The sequence below is a fragment of the Bos javanicus genome, chromosome 8, assembly GCF_032452875.1.
Source record: "Bos javanicus breed banteng chromosome 8, ARS-OSU_banteng_1.0, whole genome shotgun sequence".
NCBI classification, from domain to species: Eukaryota; Metazoa; Chordata; class Mammalia; order Artiodactyla; family Bovidae; genus Bos; species Bos javanicus.
The window spans coordinates 53,911,457-53,932,809 of NC_083875.1; the positions used below are offsets into that span (position 1 = coordinate 53,911,457).

General features: G+C 36.3%; 1 protein-coding gene across 3 annotated transcripts in view; it reads left to right on the forward strand.

Moving 5' to 3' along the window:
• The window catches only part of VPS13A (vacuolar protein sorting 13 homolog A), a 282,284-nt gene that overhangs the window by 164,971 nt on the left and 95,960 nt on the right, over positions 1-21,353 (forward strand). For all 3 annotated transcript variants that reach the window (XM_061425581.1, XM_061425582.1, XM_061425580.1), the window contains exons 35-41: positions 3,363-3,510; positions 7,348-7,475; positions 7,837-8,006; positions 8,542-8,759; positions 9,563-9,795; positions 18,722-18,814; positions 19,289-19,645. In XM_061425581.1, coding sequence (XP_061281565.1) covers positions 3,363-3,510; positions 7,348-7,475; positions 7,837-8,006; positions 8,542-8,759; positions 9,563-9,795; positions 18,722-18,814; positions 19,289-19,645 — 1,347 coding nt within the window. The remainder of the gene's footprint in view (positions 1-3,362; positions 3,511-7,347; positions 7,476-7,836; positions 8,007-8,541; positions 8,760-9,562; positions 9,796-18,721; positions 18,815-19,288; positions 19,646-21,353) is intronic.

Here is a 21,353-nt window from a genome sequence, read left to right on the forward strand (position 1 = left end):
TAAGGATATAAAGAGTAATAGAATAAGGATAGCTCAGTAAGAAAATTCAGTGCAGAAAAGAGGCTGAATAATTCAGCCAGAAGGTGAGAGAAAGAACAACATGGGGAGACCAAGTTTCAGTGAACAAGGCCCGCACTTTATTTTCCAAAGTAGTTTTTATACCTTAAGTTATGCATAGAAGATAATGGGGGAAGGGGTAGAGTCATGCAGCAAGCCAGGCTTTCTTCCTGCAAACTTATCATATGCAAAAGCTTAGGTGATTTGCATCATCTTCTGGCCTGGAGGCCTGTTAACATTTTAAGACCCTTTCTTCAGAAAACTTATTTTTCTCTAAAGGTGACTGGTCAGGAGCCACCCTCCAAAAGCATTAGATAAAGTTGCATTTCTACAGAGTAAAGGTGTGGTGGGCTATAACAAGAAAAAGAATTAACTCAAGGGTCCCAGGTTACAAACATTAAAGCTACTACTTACACCAATTATATTAATCAATACACTGCCAGGGACACAGCAGGTAAGGGATATGGAGACTTAGCAGCAAACATTGGCCCAACAAGTGAAAATCCCTTCACCAATACAATTTCTAATCAATCTTTTAACTACTCAAAGGAATCTGTGTTTAGACAGTTTAGAACATCTCCTGCCTCTCACAGTTGGGAGGCTCTGAGCAATCACATGTGCCGGAAAAACCTATTCAGGCCAGCTAGAGGATTTCCAAAGGAGTTTGTAGGTTGAAACACTGTCACACCCAGGAATTATCAACTGGAGCTGTAAGCTAACTCTTTTTCAGAGAGAGGTAGTGGGGGACAGCCCCCCGTAAAGTCAGAGGTGTAGGTGAAAGCACAAAGCAGAAAGTAGGCAGACTCTGGTTTTGGGGGTAGATGCTCGAGAATTTCCAGGGGGACTCCTGAGGCTCGATCCCGCCTTTGCGTATGCCGAGCCTCCTTCCTCATGACCTTTGTCATGGGTGGAGCTCCTCACGCTGGCTCCCCGCAGTGATAGAATTCCAGTTGAGCTATTCCAGATCCTGAAAGATGATGCTGTGGAAAGTGCTGCACTCAATATGCAATATGCACTCAATATACAATATGCTGGCTCCCGGCAAGCAGAGATATTACTTTGCCAACAAAGGTCCATCTAATCAAGGCTATGGTGTGTGTGTGTGTCTGTATACTCTTGATCTGGATGCATTAGACTGATTTCCTGAAGACTCAATTTTAACCTGTCCCTGACTCTGAAGTCGAGATCCAGGAGAAGTTAAATATGTGATATCCTGCAACAGCTGCTACTTGGGGTGTCTTGATAGGGGACGACTCAATTTCATTCTAGTGAATCTGCCCCCCGAGAAGGGAGCTGAGCATTTGTAGATGGTCTACAATACCATATGTATATATAACATCTAGAATAATATTTGACTCAATCTCTATGTACTATGACCCAGTCAAGTTGACATAAAATTAACCGTCACAGCTTTCAAGACAGGTCTTATGCTAGTGGTTTAATGTTGAATTTGCAAAGCATAGAGTTTTGAGTTAATGTGTTGCTTTAAGTGTACTTAAGCATGATACTTAATCATTTAAGTCTCATCTTCTTATAATATCAAGATTATACTCTTTGTATCTAGAACTTTTGTGAGGTTCAGGTAAAATAATTCATGTAAAACATGTTGTAAAATATTTTCAATTTTTTAAATGTATTTTTAAAAATTTTAATTGCAGGATAAGTGCTTTACAGTATTGTATTAGTCTCTGCCATACATCAACATGAATCAGCCATAGGTATACATCTGTCCCCTCCTTTTGGACTTCCCTCTAGTTGTCACAGAGCATCTTATCTGAGCTCCCTGCATCATACAGCAAATTTCCACCGGCTGTTTTACATCTGGTAATTCTTATGTTTCCATGCTACTCTCTCAGTTCATCACACCCTCTTCTTCCCCTACTGTGGCCACAAGTCTGTTCTCTATCTCTGCATCTCAGTTGCTGCCCTCCATATAGGATCATCAGCACCATCTTTATAGATTCCATATATATGCATTAATATGTGATATTTGTTTTTCTCTTTCTGACTTACTTCACTCTGAATAACAGGCTCTTGGTTCATCCACCTAATTAGGACTAACTCAAATGTGGCTGAGTAATATTCCTTTGTGTATATGTACCACAACTTCTATATCCATTTATCTTGTTGATGGACATCTAGGTTGCTTCCATGTCCTAGCTATGGTAAATAGTGCTGCAGAAAACATGGGATATATGTGTCTCTTTCAGTTACGGTTTTCTCAGGGTGTATGCCCAATAGTGGGATTGTTGGGTTATGAGATAGTTGTATTCCTAGTTTTTTAAGGAGTCTCCATAGTGTTCTCCATAGTGGCTGTATCAATTTACATTCCCACCAGCAGTGCAAGAGGGTTCCCTTTGCTCCACACCCTGTCAAACATTTATTGTTTGTAGATTTTTTTGATGAGGGCCATTCTGACCGGTGTGAGGTGATGTGATACCTCATTGTAGTTTTGACTTGCATATCTCTAATAATGAGTGGTGTTGAGCATCTTTCCATATGATTATTAGCCATTTGAATGTCTTCTATGGAGAAATGTCCATTTAGTTCGTCTACCCATTTTTTTTATTGGGTTTTTTGTTTTCCTCATGTTGACCTGTGTGAGCTGCTTGTATATTCTGGAGATTAATCCTTTGTCAGTTTTGTTTGCAATTATTTTCTCCCATTTTGAGGGTTATCTTTTAATCTTGATTATTGTTTCCTTTACTGTACAAAAGCCTTTAAGCTTATTTAAGTCCCATTTGTTTATTTTTGTTTTATTTCCATTACTGTAGGAGGTGGGACAAAGAGAATCTTGCTGTTACGTATGCTGAAGTGTGTACTGCCTGTGTTTTCCTCTAGGAGCTTTATAGTTTCTGGGCTTATGTTTAAGTCTTTAATCCATTTTGAATTTGTTTTTGTGTATGGTGTTAGGAAGTGTTCTGAATTTATTATTTTTTATTATTCCATATTTGTCAATTGAGGGGCTTACTAACCAAAAAAAATATAGAGTAGCTACATGGATACTTAAAGATAAAAGTTCATTTTAAAGGCTTAAAACTAGTAGGCTAATTGCTGCATTCATAACAAAGTTTATCATTCATAGCTTCTGGTATTGATACTGGCATTTAATTTAGTTCTGTATTTCACAGGGTACTAAAGAATACATGGTCATTTAGAAAATGAAACCTTCAGGTAATAGAAGTATCTAATGTGTTAAAAGTTGGTTTTGCAGGGGTTTGAAATGAAACAGTTTTCCTTGTATAAAACTTTTTCACTACATGAGGTAGTAATGTTGAAATGGTCAAATCTTATTTTTTTAACAGTTCATTCTTAGTCAAGAAGATATAACGACCATTTTTAAAACATTATATGGCAACATATGGTATGAAGGTGATAGTGCTTCACATGAGGTAACAAAGGATCAGTCCAGTGTTACTAGTGGTGCTACTACTGCGTCACACCATGCGGCAGGTACGTCTTAACCTTAAATTAGCCCCCTCCTCCTTTCCTTCTCTCCTTCCTTTCATTCTCCCTAACTGTAGGTTTGGGTAAAGTAAAATTTATAAACCTTTTCTATTTAGCTAATCTTACTCAAGTAGTTCTCATTTATCTGTTATTAGTCATTCTGTTGTTTTTTTTTCTTTGAATCAAATTTCTAACTCTTGTGACAAAATTCCTTAGTATGTGTTTTTTTCTTGGTTATCCTAACTCCCCTGTAAGTTCCTATTTTTCAGTTTTCAAATTTTCTCCTCATCCTTTCTCTTCTCCCTTGTTCCTAGTGAAGCATATGTTCCAGTGGAATATTTCATATTAATATTAGAAGTATCAAAATATTAGCAGTCTCAAAAGAGGATGACCATTAGTGATGGACTCCAGCAAATATTTAGAAGATACATGGATAAAATAGAGCAGAAGGAATCATAACTCAGTAGAAGGCTGCATCCAATGTTGGATTTAATTTATTATGTAGAAACCTAACTAGGGCTTAAGTTCAATACCAGCACATAAAGAAATTGGATTAATTAGAACTACTAGATGATTTTGCTTCACTAAAATAAATTCTCCTCATTCTGGCATTTTGGGGGAACCTCAAGTCTCCCTACCTCAAACTGAAATCATATTGCACAGCTTTTCCAGTCAGAATCCCAGCAAAGAAACAACCTTACATTTATTTATAACATTATAGAAATCATCATTCTTACTAGCTAGAATAACCAACCCAGTACTTTATAGTTAAATATTAATGGTCAGATATAAAGAAAATCATAAGAACTCAAGCATAAAAGCAGGCAGGATAAACAGAATAGTGTTTCTTGAATGAGACAAAATAATTGAAGAAAAAAAAGAGAATGTGAACAGAAAACTAATTCATAAAAACAGAATTCTAGGAGTATAAGAACTGAATCCTACCATCACTACCTTCTGTCTTCCTAAGATAAGAAAGAGTTCCTAGAAGAGAACTCTATAGAACTAAGTAAATATTGAAACAAATTCTTGGATATAAAGAATCTACCCAGTTTCAAGCTGATTGAATACTTCCATGCAAACACATTTTTGTGAAATGTCAGAGCAACAGAAGTAATATTGAAGAATACCAGGCTGCCTGTTAGGGCTTAGAAAAAAAAGTGACTGGAATCAGATTCATCATGAATGAAACTGGATGGGGTAGGATTGATGGAGGATAAAAGACAGTGGGGTAATATTGGAAAATATATTTCTAAGGAAAATAATTTTGAAGTTAGAATTCTATATATGGTCCAACCATCATCCAAATGTGAAAACAATTTTTAGATTTCCAGTGACTCAAAGTTTACTTTCTTCATACCCATTCAGGTACAGCTCATTTTATTGCACTTCATTTTTATTGTGTTTCTCAGACATTGCAGTTTTTACAAATTTAAGGTTTGTGGCAACCCTGAATCAAGAAAGTCTATCTGGGTTCCATTTTTCTAACAAACTTAGTTTTTAATTAAGGTATATATATTTTAAAAACATAATGCTATTGTGTTATGACAGACTATAATATAGTATAAACATAACATTTTATATGCACTGGAAAACCAGTTTGTGTGACTTGCTTTGTTGTGGTATTCATTTTATTGCAGTAGTCTGGAACCAATCTTGCAGTCTCTGAGGTATACTGGTAGTTTGAAAATATATTCTAGCAAAGCAAATAAGGAATCCAGGAAAAGGGAAAACATGGGATTCAAATACAGAAAGCATTAAAAAGGAATCCCCAGATTATCTGTTACTGGGCTAGAAAGTACTTAGTTTTCATTAAAAGGAATTTAGAATGCTTTAAGAAAAAAGGACAGATGTCTTAAGAAAAGTGACATAAATTCTATATAACATGTAGAATGAGGTGTTAACTATGCCACATTAAGTAATATGGGAGAGGAAGACATGTTTTCTGTTCCAAAGAAGGGAGAAATATATATACAGTACATTCTGGTGCAGAAGTGAAGTGAACTGTTTTGCATGATTTTGAGCCATTTTTAGAATGCGTGAAGAGATAATTTTTTTTTTTTCCTTGAGAGATGCATGTGTTGTGTTGCAGCAACAGAGGAAGTAAAATAATAAGCTATTGGGGCTTCCATGATGCCTAGCAGGTAAAGAATCCACCTGCAATGTAGGAGATGTGGATTTGATCCCTGTCTAAAAGATCCCCTAGAGAAGGAAATGGCAACCCATTCCAGTTATTCTTGCCTGGGAAATTCCATGGACAAAGAAAAGCCTGGCAGGCTACAATCCAGAGAGTCAGAAAGAGTCGGGCATTACTGAGTGATTGAGCACACATTAGTCTCTTCATTTAAAATACTGAGATTTTTCAGTCTCAGTACTGAGATTTTTCAGTGTAGCAGTCTTGCATAATTGTGTTGAACTTCTTCCTAAGTATGTTTTTTGATGCTACTGCAAATATTTTTAAAAGTATATGTCTCAGTTGTTACTGATACAATTGATATTTGCATAGTAACCCTATATCTTCGTATAAATGCTAAATTGATTTCTTAATTCTAGTAATTTGTTGGAGACTTTTTAGGGTTTTCTATGTAGTCAGTAATGCTGAGAAAGTCATTTTTACTTTCTACTGTGTAGAAATTATTATGTATAAATAATTTTGTGATAATAAACTCTACAGCTTACATGAAATGTACAAATTTTTTGAAAAAGTTACCAAAACTGACATAGGATGAAATAGAAATAAGATGAATAGTTCTGCATCTGTTAAAAGAATTGAATTTCAGTGGTGAATTTTGTTAAACATTTAAGTAAGATACCAGTGTTAAACAAACCTTTTGGAAAATACAGGAGGAGGGAACACTTCCTTAGTCGTTTTATAAAGCAAACATTAGCCTGATACCAAAAACCCAAATAAAAAATAAAAAACAACTTTGAGGGAAGAATATTGCACCTAATATCCCTAATGAACACAGGAATAAAAATTCTTAACAGCATATCATACTAAATCCAGCAATAAGCATGTAGGATGTGTCATCTTGACTTAGACTTATCCTGAAATGCAGAGTTCATTTAACCCTCAAAAATCAATTAAGGTAACACCAAATTAATAGAAAAAGGAGAAAAAAATTATATCACCTGAATAGATGCAGAAAAAGCATTTAATAAGTCACCTATTTGTGATAAAAAGTAGAAATATCGAAAAGGTATATTTAAAGGTGAAATGGAAAGTTTTCCACCTAAAGTAGGAACAAAGCAAGAATGTCCACAGTCACATTCCTATTCAACCAGAAATCATTGACAGAGCAATACAGCCGAGAGAAGGATTAATAGGTCTACAGAATCCATTTAAAATGTACCATGTGTATATAATACCTTGCCCCAAAATATGAAATATAGAAAAGACTGAATTTTGGATCCTTTTGGTTAGTGGAACATTTTTAAAATGTCATCTAAAGCATCTTGTTTGGTTTTAGTTTTTTTTGAAGTAAAATGTAAATGCAAAACACATATGCCAGGTAATCTGGTATGCATTTTACACATGCTATTTCCCTGAATTGCCAAACAGGCCCAGGGGTTAGTTCTTTTATTCTCATTTTACAAAAATTAAACCAAGAGTTTATTAAAAGTAAACCAGGAGTTTAGACTCCCAGATTATTATGTAAAGAATGCCAACCCTGGAGTTAAGTGAGTTCAACATCTGAATTTTTAAATCTTTTTGAATTTTTGGAAAAATATTGTACTATACCCATTTATTTAATAATTATGGTAAATCTACTTTTAATTCCATTTTAATGAGTTCTACCATTCCTGACCTTTTTCTTTTATCCACTAACTAATTTTTCCAAGGAACAACTGTAGTGACAGCTGCTGTGGTAGAAGTACATTCACATGCTTCTCAAGTTAAGACAACACTAAATATGAGTTTCAGAACCGATTATCTCACCATGGTACTGTATAGTCCAGGTCCTAAACAGGTAAGTTGAAGAAGAAAAACTATATTTTTGCTGTTTCCTGTGTTTTGTTGTATCTGTTCCTTTGAGAAAAATTGTTGCACTTTTCACATTAACTATTTGCCTTTTAAAATGAGTTTTCTTACATATAGCCTTTGATATGAAAAGTGATTTTTAAAGTTAATATATGCTTTTCATTATGAGCTCTTGGAAATAGAGAATGTGGTATTTCATATCGTAAAATATGTTTTAAATTTGTATGTTTGTGTAAAACATACAAATATTTACATATTTACATACAAATGTATATAAATGTATATGTATACAAATGTATACATATTTACATACAAATGTAAAACATTTGTACTGATTTCTTTTTCCTCAGACTTCCTTTACAGATATTCGTGATCCTTCTCTGAAACTTGCTGAATTTAAGTTGGAGAATATTATAAGCACTTTAAAAATGTATACAGATGACTCAATACTTTCTTCCTTCTCATTAAAAAACTGTATTTTAGATGACAAAAGGCCTCATATCAAGAAGGCAACTCCTAGGTAATAGTGTTTTAAATTTTTATTGAGCAATGGTTGGTGTATTTTATAGAACTTACTCTCAAAGTTGCATATGCATTTTCTGGGTATAATCTGATATCTTCAAAGCTTTAATGGAGTTGATTCCATAGTTCTCAGTCAACATTTTAAATGCTCTGTTTATGTGCTGTTCTTGTTGAATGGTTGAATAGAAAAAAATGGTTAAATAGAAATAATCAGTGTAATTAAATTGGTTTTAAATTAATATCTATTATCTGAATTATGAATCCATACAATTGTAATGGGTAATATATGAAAATTTGTAGAAAAAATATGCTGAGATTCAAAATTCTGATAATTTCTTAAGGATATACTTCCTATATTATGAAACAATTGTGCTCCTGAAGTCTGTAAATTTATTATTTCTCTTATCCTACTAAGAGAAATGACTTCAGAACATTGGCTTGCTGTCGGTGAAAGCAATGAGAGACCTTTGAGTTTTATTGGTGTGTTTGATTAGGTGCAGGACACTCATAGAAATTGTGATTGTGTTTTTCAGAATGATAGGACTGACAGTTGGGTTTGACAAAAAGGACATGATGGATGTAAGGTATAGGACGATCCGAGATGGTTGGGTGGCTGATATAGTCCTTCAAGAAATGTATATTTGTGCAAGTGTGGAATTTCTGCTGACAGTTGCAAATGTCTTTCTTGAGGCCTACACTACAGGCACTGCTGTAGAAACCAATGTTCAAACATGGTCTGCTAAAGAAGAAGGTTAGTTATTGGCTAAAATATTCCATATCTGTTACTGAAGTGCTATAATAACACTTAGCTTGATTATCCTTCTAGATGATGAGGATAACAGGATCAATAAGTTAGAAATCCTTATTTTTCAGAGGTAAGAGGAAAATTTAAATGTGTTTTCTGATAAGATAGACAGTTTCTGTATTTTTCAAGTCATAAGTAAATACTGGGTTCAAAAATTATGAGACCCATGTTAAAATAAGTAATTGTACTTCTTTGAAGACAATAATTTGAAAGATTTTCTTGGAAGGAGACAATAATGAAACAATGACTCCTTTTCATAATTAAAGATAGTATTGTAACTTAAACTTGTCTTTTATTTATATACTTGTGTTTGCTTTCTGGCCAGGCCACTCAATCAGGGATTGAACTCATGCTCCCTGCAGGGAAAGTGCAGAGTCTTACCTACTGGACCCCACAGAGAAGTCCCTAAAGTTCTTTTATTCTTGTTACATTTATAATTTTCTATTATCTTTTATATATTTCATTCCTTGTAGTGTAGTAGAAAGAGTGTCAAGCTAAGAGTTAGAAACTAGTTTATTTTTAGCTCTGCCATTAAATAGTAGAGATTTCCCCTCACATTTTAAAATATTCTAATGGCTATGAGTTCTTTAAATCTTATACTAGGAGACTTTCAGTAAATTCTTTTGGGATCTAAGTATTTCTATTTTGCTTTTACTTCAAATAGAGATATCATTGTCCTATAAATAATTTTTCATAATATAAGAAAGATTTATAGCTGTTTTAAGACATTATCTGTGTTTTTATTTTAGTACCTAAACAGCAATCAGAAAAGTGGGAAATGAACATCACTATTAAAAATCCTGAAATTGTGTTTGTCGCTGATATGACAAGAAATGATGCTCCTGCCTTAGTCATTACAACACAGTGTGAAATATATTGGCTAGGTGACTTTGAAAATGATACAATGACTGCTGCCATTAAAGATCTCCAAGTGAGAGCATGCCCATTTCTTCCAGTCAAGAGAAAAGGAAAAATCACTACTGTGAGTTTTCTATTTACTTGTCAGCTTAATTGTAAACTGTTTTATATTTAGCGTGTATCACTTTAGGAAAGTGGCTACATACTCTCCAACTTACTCTATAAAATACTTTTCTTTCGTCTTGGAGAGCCTAATTTAGATTATTATTGCACCAGCTTTTAAACTCTCTTTTCGTTTTTTCCATTTGTTCCTCATTGTTTTGTGTATTTATGGGAACAGTCACACTGAAAAGTTGATTTTATCTAAATACTTCTCAGTGAAGACTATGATTTTGTTTCCATGCCAATTCCACACTGCTTTTAGGCGGTTAAGACTTTCTACCAATTGTTTGTTGTGTTGTTTCAGTTTTATTATTTTAATTTTTTCTCCCATCTAGACCTATTTTTCTCAGATGTGCTACTTGCTTTTCTCCCTATGGCTTGTTTGAACCGTCAATCATGTGCTCTGGCATGCTTCCCATTTGTATTTTATTTTCTAGTATCCTCTTGGCCTTCTTCCTCTTCATAACTGATTAAAATTTGTTTCTTCAAAGACATCTTTTCAAGTTAACTATCTGACTCCTAGCACTCATAAAACACTTTGAAACTGTACCACAACTTCTTTATCCTTTCATCTGTCAATGGACATCTAGGTTGCTTCCATGTTCTAGGTACTGTAAACAGTGCTGCAATGAACAGTGGGATACGTGTGTCTTTTCAGTTTTGGTTTCCTCAGGGTATGTACCTAGGAGTGGGATTGCTGGGTCATATGGTGATTTTATTCGTAGTTTTTTAAAGAATCTCCATACTGTCTTCCATAGTGGCTGTATCCATTTACATTCCCACCAACAGTGCAAGAGCATTTGCTGTTGTAACCTTTCCTTTGTTTTTCTAATTTTGTTCACTTGATTCTTCTCTCTTTTTTTTCCTTATTGAGTCTGGCTCATGGTTTGTGAATTTTCTTTATCTTCTCAAAGAACCAGCTTTTCATTTTATTAATCTTTACTGTTATTTCTTTCATTTCTTTTTCATTTATTTCTGCGTGGACCTTTATTATTTCTTTCCTTCTACTAATTTTGGGGTTTTTTTGTTCTTCTTTTTCCAGTTTAGGTGTAAAGTTAGGTTGTCTATTTGATATTTTTCTTGTCTCTTGAGGTAGAGTTGTATTGCTATAAACGTCCCTCTTAGGACTGCTTTTGCTGCATCCCGTCAGGTTTTAGAGTTGTCATGTTTAGATTGTCATTTGTTTCTAGAAGTTTTTTGATTTCCCTTTTGACTTCTTCAGTAACCTGTTGGTTATTTAGAAACATGTTATTTAATCTCCATGTGTTTGTTTTTCTTACAGTTTTTTTCTTGTAATTGATAGCTAGTCTCATAGCGTTGTGGTCAGAGAAGATGCTTGATATGGTTTCAGTTTTCTTAAATTAACTGAGGTTTGATTTGTGACCCAAGATGTGGTCCGTCCTGGAGAATGTTCCATGTGCACTTGAGAAGAAGGTGTATTCTTCTGCATTTGGATGGAATGTCCTGAAGATATCAATGAGATCCAACTCATCTAATGTATCATTTAAGACTTGTGTTTCTTTTTAATTTTCAGTTTTGATGAAATGTCCATTGGTGGGAGTGGAGTGTTCAAGTCTCCTATTATTACTGTGTTACTGTCAATTTCTCCTTTTATGTCTTTTAGTGTTTGTCTCATGTATTGAGGTGCTCCTATGTTGGGTGCATAGATATTTACAATTTTTATGTCTTCCTCTTGGATTGATCCCTTGATCAATCAATGTAGTGTCCTTATTTCTTGTAATCATCTTTATTTTAAGGTCTGTTTTGTCTGATATGAAGATTGCTACTCCAGTTTTCTTCTGCTTTCCATTTGCATGGAGTATATTTTTCCATCCTCTCACTTTCCGTCTATATGTGTCTTTAGGTCTGAAGTGGGTTTCTTGTAGACAGCATATATATGTATCTTGTTTTTGTATACATTCAGCCAGTCTTCATAATTTTTTTTTAACTTACTGTGTTTGTGGTCTTTTCCCAGGGTAAAAGGTTGACTTCTTTCTTCCTTTTGATTTCTGGCCTCCTATGTTTGGTGCAGTGGTTGTGTGAGCTTCCTATAGGCTGAGATTTGTGATGAGTTTTTGTTCCTTCATTTGTTTATTTTTCCTCTGATGGGCAAGGGTGAGTGAGGTGGTGATCCTTCCTGTCTGCTGGTGATTGGGTTTGTATTTTTTTGTTTGTTGTTTAGGTGAGGCATCCTGTACAGGGTGTTACTGATGGTTGGGTGATACCAGGTCTTGTACTCAAGTGGTTTGCTTTGTGTGAGTTCTCATTATTTGGTACTCCCTAGGGTTAGTTCTCTGGTAGTCTAGGGTCTTGGAGTTAGTGTTCCCACTCCAAAGGCTCAGGGCTTGATCCCTGGTCAGGAAGGAAGACTCCACAAGTGGTTTGTTATGGCATTAAGTAAGATTAAAAACAAATACCCCAAAACGAGAAACCAAAGATGAACCCCAGACAAATAGCAGTTACAAAATCAGGCAAATAATAATTTAAATGATGCAATATACATATACACCCATAAGCAAAGTCAAAACAATCCAACAAAAATAAAGTACAGTGATTGACCCGGTGAACAAAGGAAATCAAAAATTATATTTACCTGTTAAGAACAAAACTAAAGCACAAACTGGAAAACAAAACTAAAGCAAGGTGCCAAATATGCTTTATTGCAATGAAAAGAAAACTAACACATATATTGAGAGGAAAGGAAAGAAAGAATAGATATGCAAAGTTAAATACAGGTAGATGAAGAAGATTTATATACATTAAAGATTAACTGTAAGGGGTAAAGAACAGTAGGAAAGGCAAACAAAGAAATAAATGTAGAGAAAAAAATAATAGGTTTAAAAAATTAAAATTATAAAAAAGAGCAAAGAAAAAAAAGAAAGACATAAAGGAAGAAGAAAGAAAAAAGGAAAACAGAACTGCAAAATCCTAACACAGAGTCAGAGGTTTATAACAACAATAAGAAGTATAACTGAATATACACATATGCATTACACCCATAAGCAAAATCAAAACAGTCCAACAAAAATAAAGTAGAATAGATTGACCCAGTGAACAAAGGAAATCAAGAGTTATATCTACCAGTTAAAAACAAAACTAACTAAAACAGAAACTGGAAAATGAAACTAAAGGAAGATGCAAGTTGGGGAATAAAGCTATGAAAATAAAGCTAACAAATGTTTGACAGGAAAGAAAAGAAAGAATAGATATGCAAAGTTAAATACAGGTGGATGAAGAAGATTTATATATGTTAAAGACTATCTGGAAGGGGAAAGGAACAGTATGAAAAGCAAACAAAGGAATAAATGTATAAAAAATAATAATAGGTTTAAAAAATTAAAATTAAAAAAGAAAATAAAAAGGAAAACTCCCCAGAACTGCAGAAGCCCAATGTAGAGGCAGAGGTTTATAACAACAACAAAAAATGTGTCTGAGGAGGAAAAAAAAATTCAAAAACTTAATTAGATTTCATAGTGCCAAAAAATTGACAACTACAACAGAGGGGCAAAAAAGAAAAGAAAAAAAATCCAAGGGAATCTACAGGACAAGTCAAACCATAAGAATAAGAAATGTTTTTCTTGAGCCACTGCTGTCAGAGTCCTTTCCTTTGCTGGAGGTCGCAGTCCACCTCACCTCCCTTTTATGCCCTCCAAAACTGCTGATCTCTGGACCTGCTGTGGGGGCAACTCAGATTCTAATCTGGTCCTACTCCTGTGTGTTCTTCTCTCCAATATCCACAGCTATCAGAACCAGTGTGTTTCCTTTTGTGGGAGCTCTGAATGTCCTTTTATGTATTCTGTAGACACAGAGTCTGCCTCGTTGATCGTGTGGATTTAATCTGCAGCTTGTATAACTAGTGGTTAGGTTTTGCAGTCTTCTTCCTTAGCCACACTGCCCCTGGGTTTCAACTGTGGTTTTATTTCCATCTCTGCATGTGGGTTGTTCACTGGGGTTTGCTCCTGGGGCTGCCCTGGAGGACTTGGATTTGCCTCTGTGAGGGCCAGATGTCGGGGGTGGTGCAGCTGTTTAGGTTGCAAGAGTTCTGGCAGCACCAGGTACTCAGGGGAGTTGGCAGCCAGGGCAGCAGGAAATATAGTGCTCTAGAAGGGTATGGCAACCAGTATTGGCCAATATGCTCCGGTATTCTCGCCTGGAGAACCCCCCTGACAGAAGCCTGGCAGGCCACAGTCTACAGGTTCGCAAAGAGCTGGACACAACTGAAGCAACCCTGTGTGCATAGATGCAAGACTTTTTTTGCCTGTAGCAGCTCTGCCCCAGTGAGAGTTGAGCGTGAAGGTGGCACAGCTGCTTGGCTTGTGGGGATCTTGGGCAGCACCAAGTGTGCAAGGACATGGACTGCCTCCACCACAGGAGTTATGGCCCTATCAGTCTTTTTTCGAGCCTCTTGTAGCTGGCAATCAGAAGGCCTCTTTGGCCAGTTTTTCCCCATAGCTCCGCCCGTTCAGGCACATAGAGGGCTCCCTTGCCTGGGATCCTTCTCTGTTGTTCAGCGCGTCAGGCACATAGAGGGGCCCCCTTGGCTGGGGTCCTACCCGTAGATCGGCATTTCAGGCACTTAAAGGGGCACCCTGGGTGGGGTCCTACTCTGTAGTGCAGCGCATCAGGTGTTTGATGGGCCAGCCTTTTTATCATTCAGGTGCCGATGCTGGCATGTGGGGAGAGAGGCTATGGTGATGGCTCCACCCACTATGTGTGACTCAGTAGGATCACCTTGCCTCCATGGCTTCCTGGCTTTCCTCTACAGGCATTTCCCATCACAGTCTCCTCCTTCACATCTCCTAAATTCCTCTCTCCACAGTCAACAGCAGCCCTCACACTGGGATTGCTCCATAGTCTCTAAACTCCAGCTCCCAGCTGCTGTACCTTCCATGGGACCTGCGTCCCTGTCCAGACTGTGTATGGCTGTGGCAAGGACTGTCTGATTCTCATAACATTTAGGCTGCCACAGATCAGCTGTTTCACTCTGAGCCTTAAATGTTTCTCCTCTGACTCAGACAATTGCCCCAATGTGGGGATCGTACCCTTGCTTCAGTTTGCCCACCTGCCAAGGGCAGGTCCAGTCCTCTGAACACTCCTGTTTTTTCCCCTAGTTCCTTTGTCCTACTGAGTTTTGGGTGGTTCTATATTCCTTTCCACTAGTCAGGTACTCCTGTCCCCTCTTACCTGGTGTTCTGCATGTACTTCTGTGTCTGAAGGTGTATTCCTGACGTATCCATGGAGAGGGATATACTCCATGTCCACCTACTCCTCCACCATTTTGTTCCTCCTCCTAGATGATAGTTTGCTTTATTGTGTCTGCATATGACTTCTTTCGATTTGGCAATATATTAAGTAAGCGTAGTCGCACAGTCATGTCCGACTCTTTGCGACCCCATGGACTGTAGCCCACCAGGGTCCTCTGTGCATGGGATTTTCCAGGCAAGAGTACTGGAGTAGGTTGCCATTTCCTTCTCCAGGGGATCTTCCCTACCCAGGGATCAAACCTGGGTCTTTCGTATCACAGGCAGATGCTTTACCCTCTGAGCCACCAGGGAAGCCCAGGCAATATATTAACTAATAGACAAATAAGTTGTCAATTTTTGACAGACGCACACCTCACCACTATACACAATGACTAGTTTAACAGTGGTACAAGGACTGAAAACTCAAAGCTTAAAAACCCATTCAGAAAAAGAAAGAATAGGAAACACTTTGTAGTCATTGCTTCATAACAGTTGAAATATCCTGCTGAATTGAATTGTGAAAACTTGAAGCTCCAGCAATGGAGTAAATTCCTTGGATAGCCCATGTTGGAGTCTTTGATTTTTGCTCTCTTGAAAGAGCATTGTTCACATTTTCTCACGTGGCTCTGTCTCTCTCTCTTTTTTTAAACGTTATCCACTGTAGACATATGTAAAGTGACTGTTGTCTTTTTCAGGATAAACACTGTTGTCACAGCTTGCTTTCTGTTGAGCTTACTACTTGGAGGTGATTTTAGCAGTTTTAATACTAAAAAACTTCTATATACCAAGTATTGGTCTCCTTGGCAATCCTTAGTTTGTTAACCATTTGGTGATTCCATATATAAGTAGCTTTAACAACCAAAGCTGTTATTTATTCATGGAAGGTTTTTATTTTTATTTTTGCTGCAGAACTCTTGTTTTATTTACTAATCTGTCATTTGTCTATCCTATCTTCATCCTGACAGTAAAGACTACTTTAACAGTGGGTTCCCTTTTCTGTACACGCTTGCCAGCATTTGTACTTTTGATTATAGTCATTGTGACAGGTGTGAGGTGAAAGCTAACTGTCGTTTTGATTTGTATCTCTACTGATTAGCAATGTTGAACATCATTTCATGTGCCTGTTGGTCATCTGCATGTCCTCTTTGGAAAAATGTCTGTTCAGTTCTGCTGCCCATCTTTAATTGGAGCGTTTGGTAAAAAAATAAAAATGATATTGAGTTGTATGTTTAGTTCAGTTCAGTCACTCAGTCATGTCTGACTCTTTGCGACCCCATGAACTGCAGCATGCCAGGCCTCCCTGTCCATCACCAACTCCTGGAGTCTACCCACACCCATGTCCATTGAGCCGATGATGCCATCCAACCATCTCATCCTCTGTCATCCGCTTCTCCTCCTGCCCTCAATCTTTCCCAGCATCAGGATCTTTTCCAATGAGTCAGCTCTTCGCATCAGGTGGCCAAAGTATTGGAGTTTCAGCTTCAACATCAGTCCCTCCAATGAACACCCAGGACTGATCTCCTTCAGGATGGACTGGTTGGATCTCCTTGCAGTCCAAGGAGACTGCACAGAACTTAAGGAAAAACATACCCTTGAGCAGGATGAGTTGTTTTGTTGTGTAATCATTAGCTCTGGGCTTAAAGAAAGTTAGTCTTAAAGATTGTTGTCATAACAACTCAGAATTTAAGAAAAAATGTCTTATGTGACTAAGACAAAGCAATGTTAAAAAAAAATTTTTGCCCCTTTCTCTTCCTTGAGAGCCCTGGACCCCCTTTCTCCTTATCAATCTGCATAAGAATTAACTCTCTCAAGATTTTGGACTTCATGCTATAATATTGGGAGGTGACTATCAAGATCCTTAGGAGGTAAACATATGTTGCATTTGGGAGGAGTACTGGGGGCTGCAGGACAGATTTATGTTTACTATAGTTAGGGCAGACTCAGTTAATTTACACTTATATTAAGAATTATTTAGCAAGTCTAATTTATTTATAATTTTTTATTCTTTTGCAGTTTGTCCTATATAGGTTAACATATTTCATTTAATTTTTTTTTATCTTTTTTATTTTTTAACTTTAAAATATTGTATTGGTCTTGCCATATATCAATATGAATCTGCCACAGGTATACACGTGTTCCCCATCCTGAACCCTCCTCCCTCCCTGTACCATCCCTCTGGGTCGTCCCAGCGCACCAGTCCCAACCAAGCATTCATTTATTTTTATAATGGAAAAAAATAGCACGATAAAACTTTTATTTTAGTAACTCAATCTTTGGTTGAATCCACAAATACAGAACCTGTAGATACAGAGGGCTGACTGTACTTGGTCTTTTTTTTTTTTCTTGAGATAATGTTGACTTATAACATTATATAAGTTTCATGGGTACAGTATTATTTTTCTACTTCTGCGTACACAAAAGTATGTTCACCACTAAAAATTCAGTTTTTACCAGTAACCATACAGTTGACACCCTTGACCCCATTTGTTCCCCACACCTTCCCCTATATAACTTTCAATCTGTTATCTGTAACTATGTGGTTGTTTGATTTGTTCATTTCTTGTTTTTTTCTTTTTTATATTACTTATATAAGTGAAATCATGCAGTATTTGTCTTTCTCCATCTGACTCATTTCTCTTAGGTCCATCATACCCTCAAGGTCCATCATATTGTTGCAGATAGCAAGGTTTCACCTTTTTATGCCTGAGTAGTATTCCCTTCTCATACAAACATACAGAAACACTCCACATTTGCATTATCTTTTCATCTGTTGATAGGCACTCTAGGTTGTTTTCAAATCCTGACTATTGTAGACAATGCTGCAGTGAACAAAGGGGGTGACATTTATCTTTTTGAATTAGTGCTTCTGTATTATTTGGATAAATACCCAAAAGTAAAATAGGTGAATCATATGATAGCTATTCTTAATTTTTTGAGGACTCTCCATATTGTTTTTCCACAGTAACTACACAAATCCCACATCTAGTGAATGAAGATTCCCTTTCCTTCACATTCTTTCCAACTCTTATTTCTTGCCTTTTTGATAATAGCCATTACAACAGATATGAGGTGATATTTTATTTTGGTTTTGATTTGCATTTCCCTGATAAATAGTGATGTTGAACATCTTTTCATGTGCTTGTTGGCCTTCTGTCTTCTTTGGGAAAAAAAATCTATTCAATTTCTCTTGCCATTTTTTAAAATTGTGATGTTTGTTTCATTGTTGTTGAATACTGTGCCATTTTATCAATATACAAAGGACTTGAGCATTCTTGGATTTTAGTATCTGCCATGGGTGGGAGGAAGCAGGTAGGGGACAGGTGTTTGTGTCCTGGAACCAGTCCCGAAGGGATACCAAGGGACTGCTATAAAATAAAATACAGAATACAAGTTTTGTGAATTTTTCATATATTTAAGAAATTCTTTTTCTTTCTCAGTAGTGTTGCTAATATAAGTCCTTTCTGTTTATTATAAATAACGAACAAGAGGATAAGAAAGGAATGTTTTATTGACTGACTTGTTTTTGAAGTAGAGTATTTTTACTAACTTGTTTATTTAGCATAGTTATCTCCTGTTGGACAAGTCTTTAAGTAAAAAATATTTTAAGAATGTGTTAATTTGATAGTATTGATTTTTCTCTTATAGGTTTTGCAACCCTGTGACTTGTTCTGTCAAGCTACTCAGATAAGTACAGATCCACAAGTACTTGAATTATCAGTAAAATCCCTGACACTGAAGGTAAGTTATAATGTAGTCAGTCATTCAGATCTTTAGTGCCCTTTTGGAAAAAACAATAAAACTTAGAAATAAACAATTATAACAATAATATTAATCATTAAGCAAAAGGAAGCTGTTTAAAAATATTTTTGACACATAATTTTTAAATGATACTTAATTTACATTTTATGATGAATGTTTTCATGTATTTTATTATTGGCAGTTGACTGCTTCTGTAGGTAGCTTCCTTATAGTATATATAGTTGAAATTGGTCAGTTTAATATCAACATGTAAATATTTTAACTATTGAAATTAGCTATCATAATAAAAAAAGATTTTGTAGGCAGCAAATTGTATCTGTTTCTTGGTAGTAATATTATTTCAGTATTAATTTCTCTTGATCTATCAGCAAATATATTTCATGTTCTTTGAAGTATGTAGTTTGGAAAGTGATTTTTGTATTTTTTTTTATTGCTTTGAATTTTTCTCCTTAGGTTTCACCAGTTATCATAAATACTGTGATTACCATAACTTCAGCACTTTATACTGCTAAGGAAACCATCCCCAAAGAAACTGCTTCTTCTACAGCACATTTATGGGAAAAGAAGGATACAAAAGATTTAAATATGTGGTTTCTTGAAGAACCAAATGAAGCTGTAAAAAGAGCTCCCATGCCTGAATTGGTACCCAAAGGAGAGATAATAAAAATGAACATTGATTCTATTTTTCTGGTTCTTGAGGCTGGAATTGGTCATAGAACAGTACCTATGCTATTGGCAAAGTCACGTTTCTCAGGGGAAGGCAAAAACTGGAGTTCCTTAATAAATCTCCACTGTCAGCTTGAGCTAGAAGTAAGCATATATAGTATTTTTCCAGATTATATAAGAAATAATGCTACATATGAACTATTTTGGAAATCTCATTTAAACATTTAAATTAAGTTTATAATAAATACGATGTTGATTCCCAAACTTTTGGAAAAAAGTGTACCTATTTATGCCCTTGATATAATTGTTTTTATGTGTATGTTACTTTTAGAGTACATATTAAGTTTATATTTCAACTGATTTCATTCATCTTAAGTTGATTAAATTAATAGACTGTTGTTCAGTTCAGTTGCTCAGTCATGTCTGACTCTTCATGACCCCTCAGACCACATAACACCAGGCCTCCCTGTCCATTACCAACTCCCAGAGTCTACTCAAACTCATCTCCATTGAGTCACGGAAGCCATACAACCATCTCATCCTCTGTCATCCCCTTCTCCTCCTGCCCTCAATCTTTCCCAGCATCAGGGTCTTTTCAAATGAGTCTCTTCGTATCAAGTGGCAAAAGTATTGGAGCTTCAGCATCAGTCTTTGCAACGAACACTCAAGACTGATCTCCTTCAGAATGGACCGGTTAGATCTTCTTGCAGTCCAAGGCACTCTCAAGAGTCTTCTCCAACACCACAGTTCAAAAGCATCAGTTCTTTGGTGCTCAGCCTTCTTTATAGTCCAACTCTCACATCCATATATGACTACTGGAAAAACCATAGCCTTGACTAGATGGACCTTTGTTGGCAAAGTAATGTCTCTGCTTTTTAATATGCTGTCTAGGTTGTTCATAACTTTGCTTCCAAGGAGCAAGTGTCTTAATTTCACGGCTACGGTCACCGTCCGCAGTGATTTTGGAGCCCAGAAAAATAAAGTCAGCCACTGTTTCCCCATCTATTTGCCATGAAGTGACGGAACTGGATGCCATGATCTTAGTTTTTTGAATGTTGAGCTTTAAACCAACTTTTCCACTCTCCTCTTTCACTTTCATCAAGAGGCTCTGTAGTTCTTCTTCACTTTCTGCCATAAGGGTGTTGTCATCTGCATATCTGAGGTTATTGATATTTCTCCCAGCAATCTTGATTCCAGCTTGTGCTTCTTTCAGCCTGGCATTTTCAAGATGTACTCTGCATATAAGTTAAATAAGCAGGGTGACAATATACAACCTTGATGTACTCCTTTTCCTATCTGGAACCAGTCTGTTGTTCCATGTCCAGTTCTAACTGTTGCTTCCTGACCTGCATACAGATTTCTCAAGAGGCAGGTCAGGTGGTCTGGTATTCCCATCTCGTTCAGAATTTTCCACAGTTTATTGTGATCCACACAGTCAAAGGCTTTGGCATAGTCAATAAAGCAGAAGTAGATGTTTTTCTGGAACTCTCTTGCTTTATCGATGATCCAGCAAATGTTGGCAATTTGATCTCTGGTTCCTCTGCCTTTTCTAAAAGCAGCTTGAACATCTGGAAGTTCACAGTTCACATATTGCTAAAGCCTGACTTGGAGAATTTTGAGCATTATTTTACCAGCATGTGAGATGAGTGTAATTGTGCAGTAGTTTGAGCATTCTTTGGCATTGCCTTTCTTTGGGATTGAAATGAAACCTGACCTTTTCCAGTCCTGTGGCCACTGCTGAGTTTTCCAAAGTTGCTGGCATATTGAGTGCAGCGCTTTCACAGCATCATCTTTTAGGATTTGAAATAGCTCACCTGGAATTCCATCACCTCCACTAGCTTTGTTCATAGTG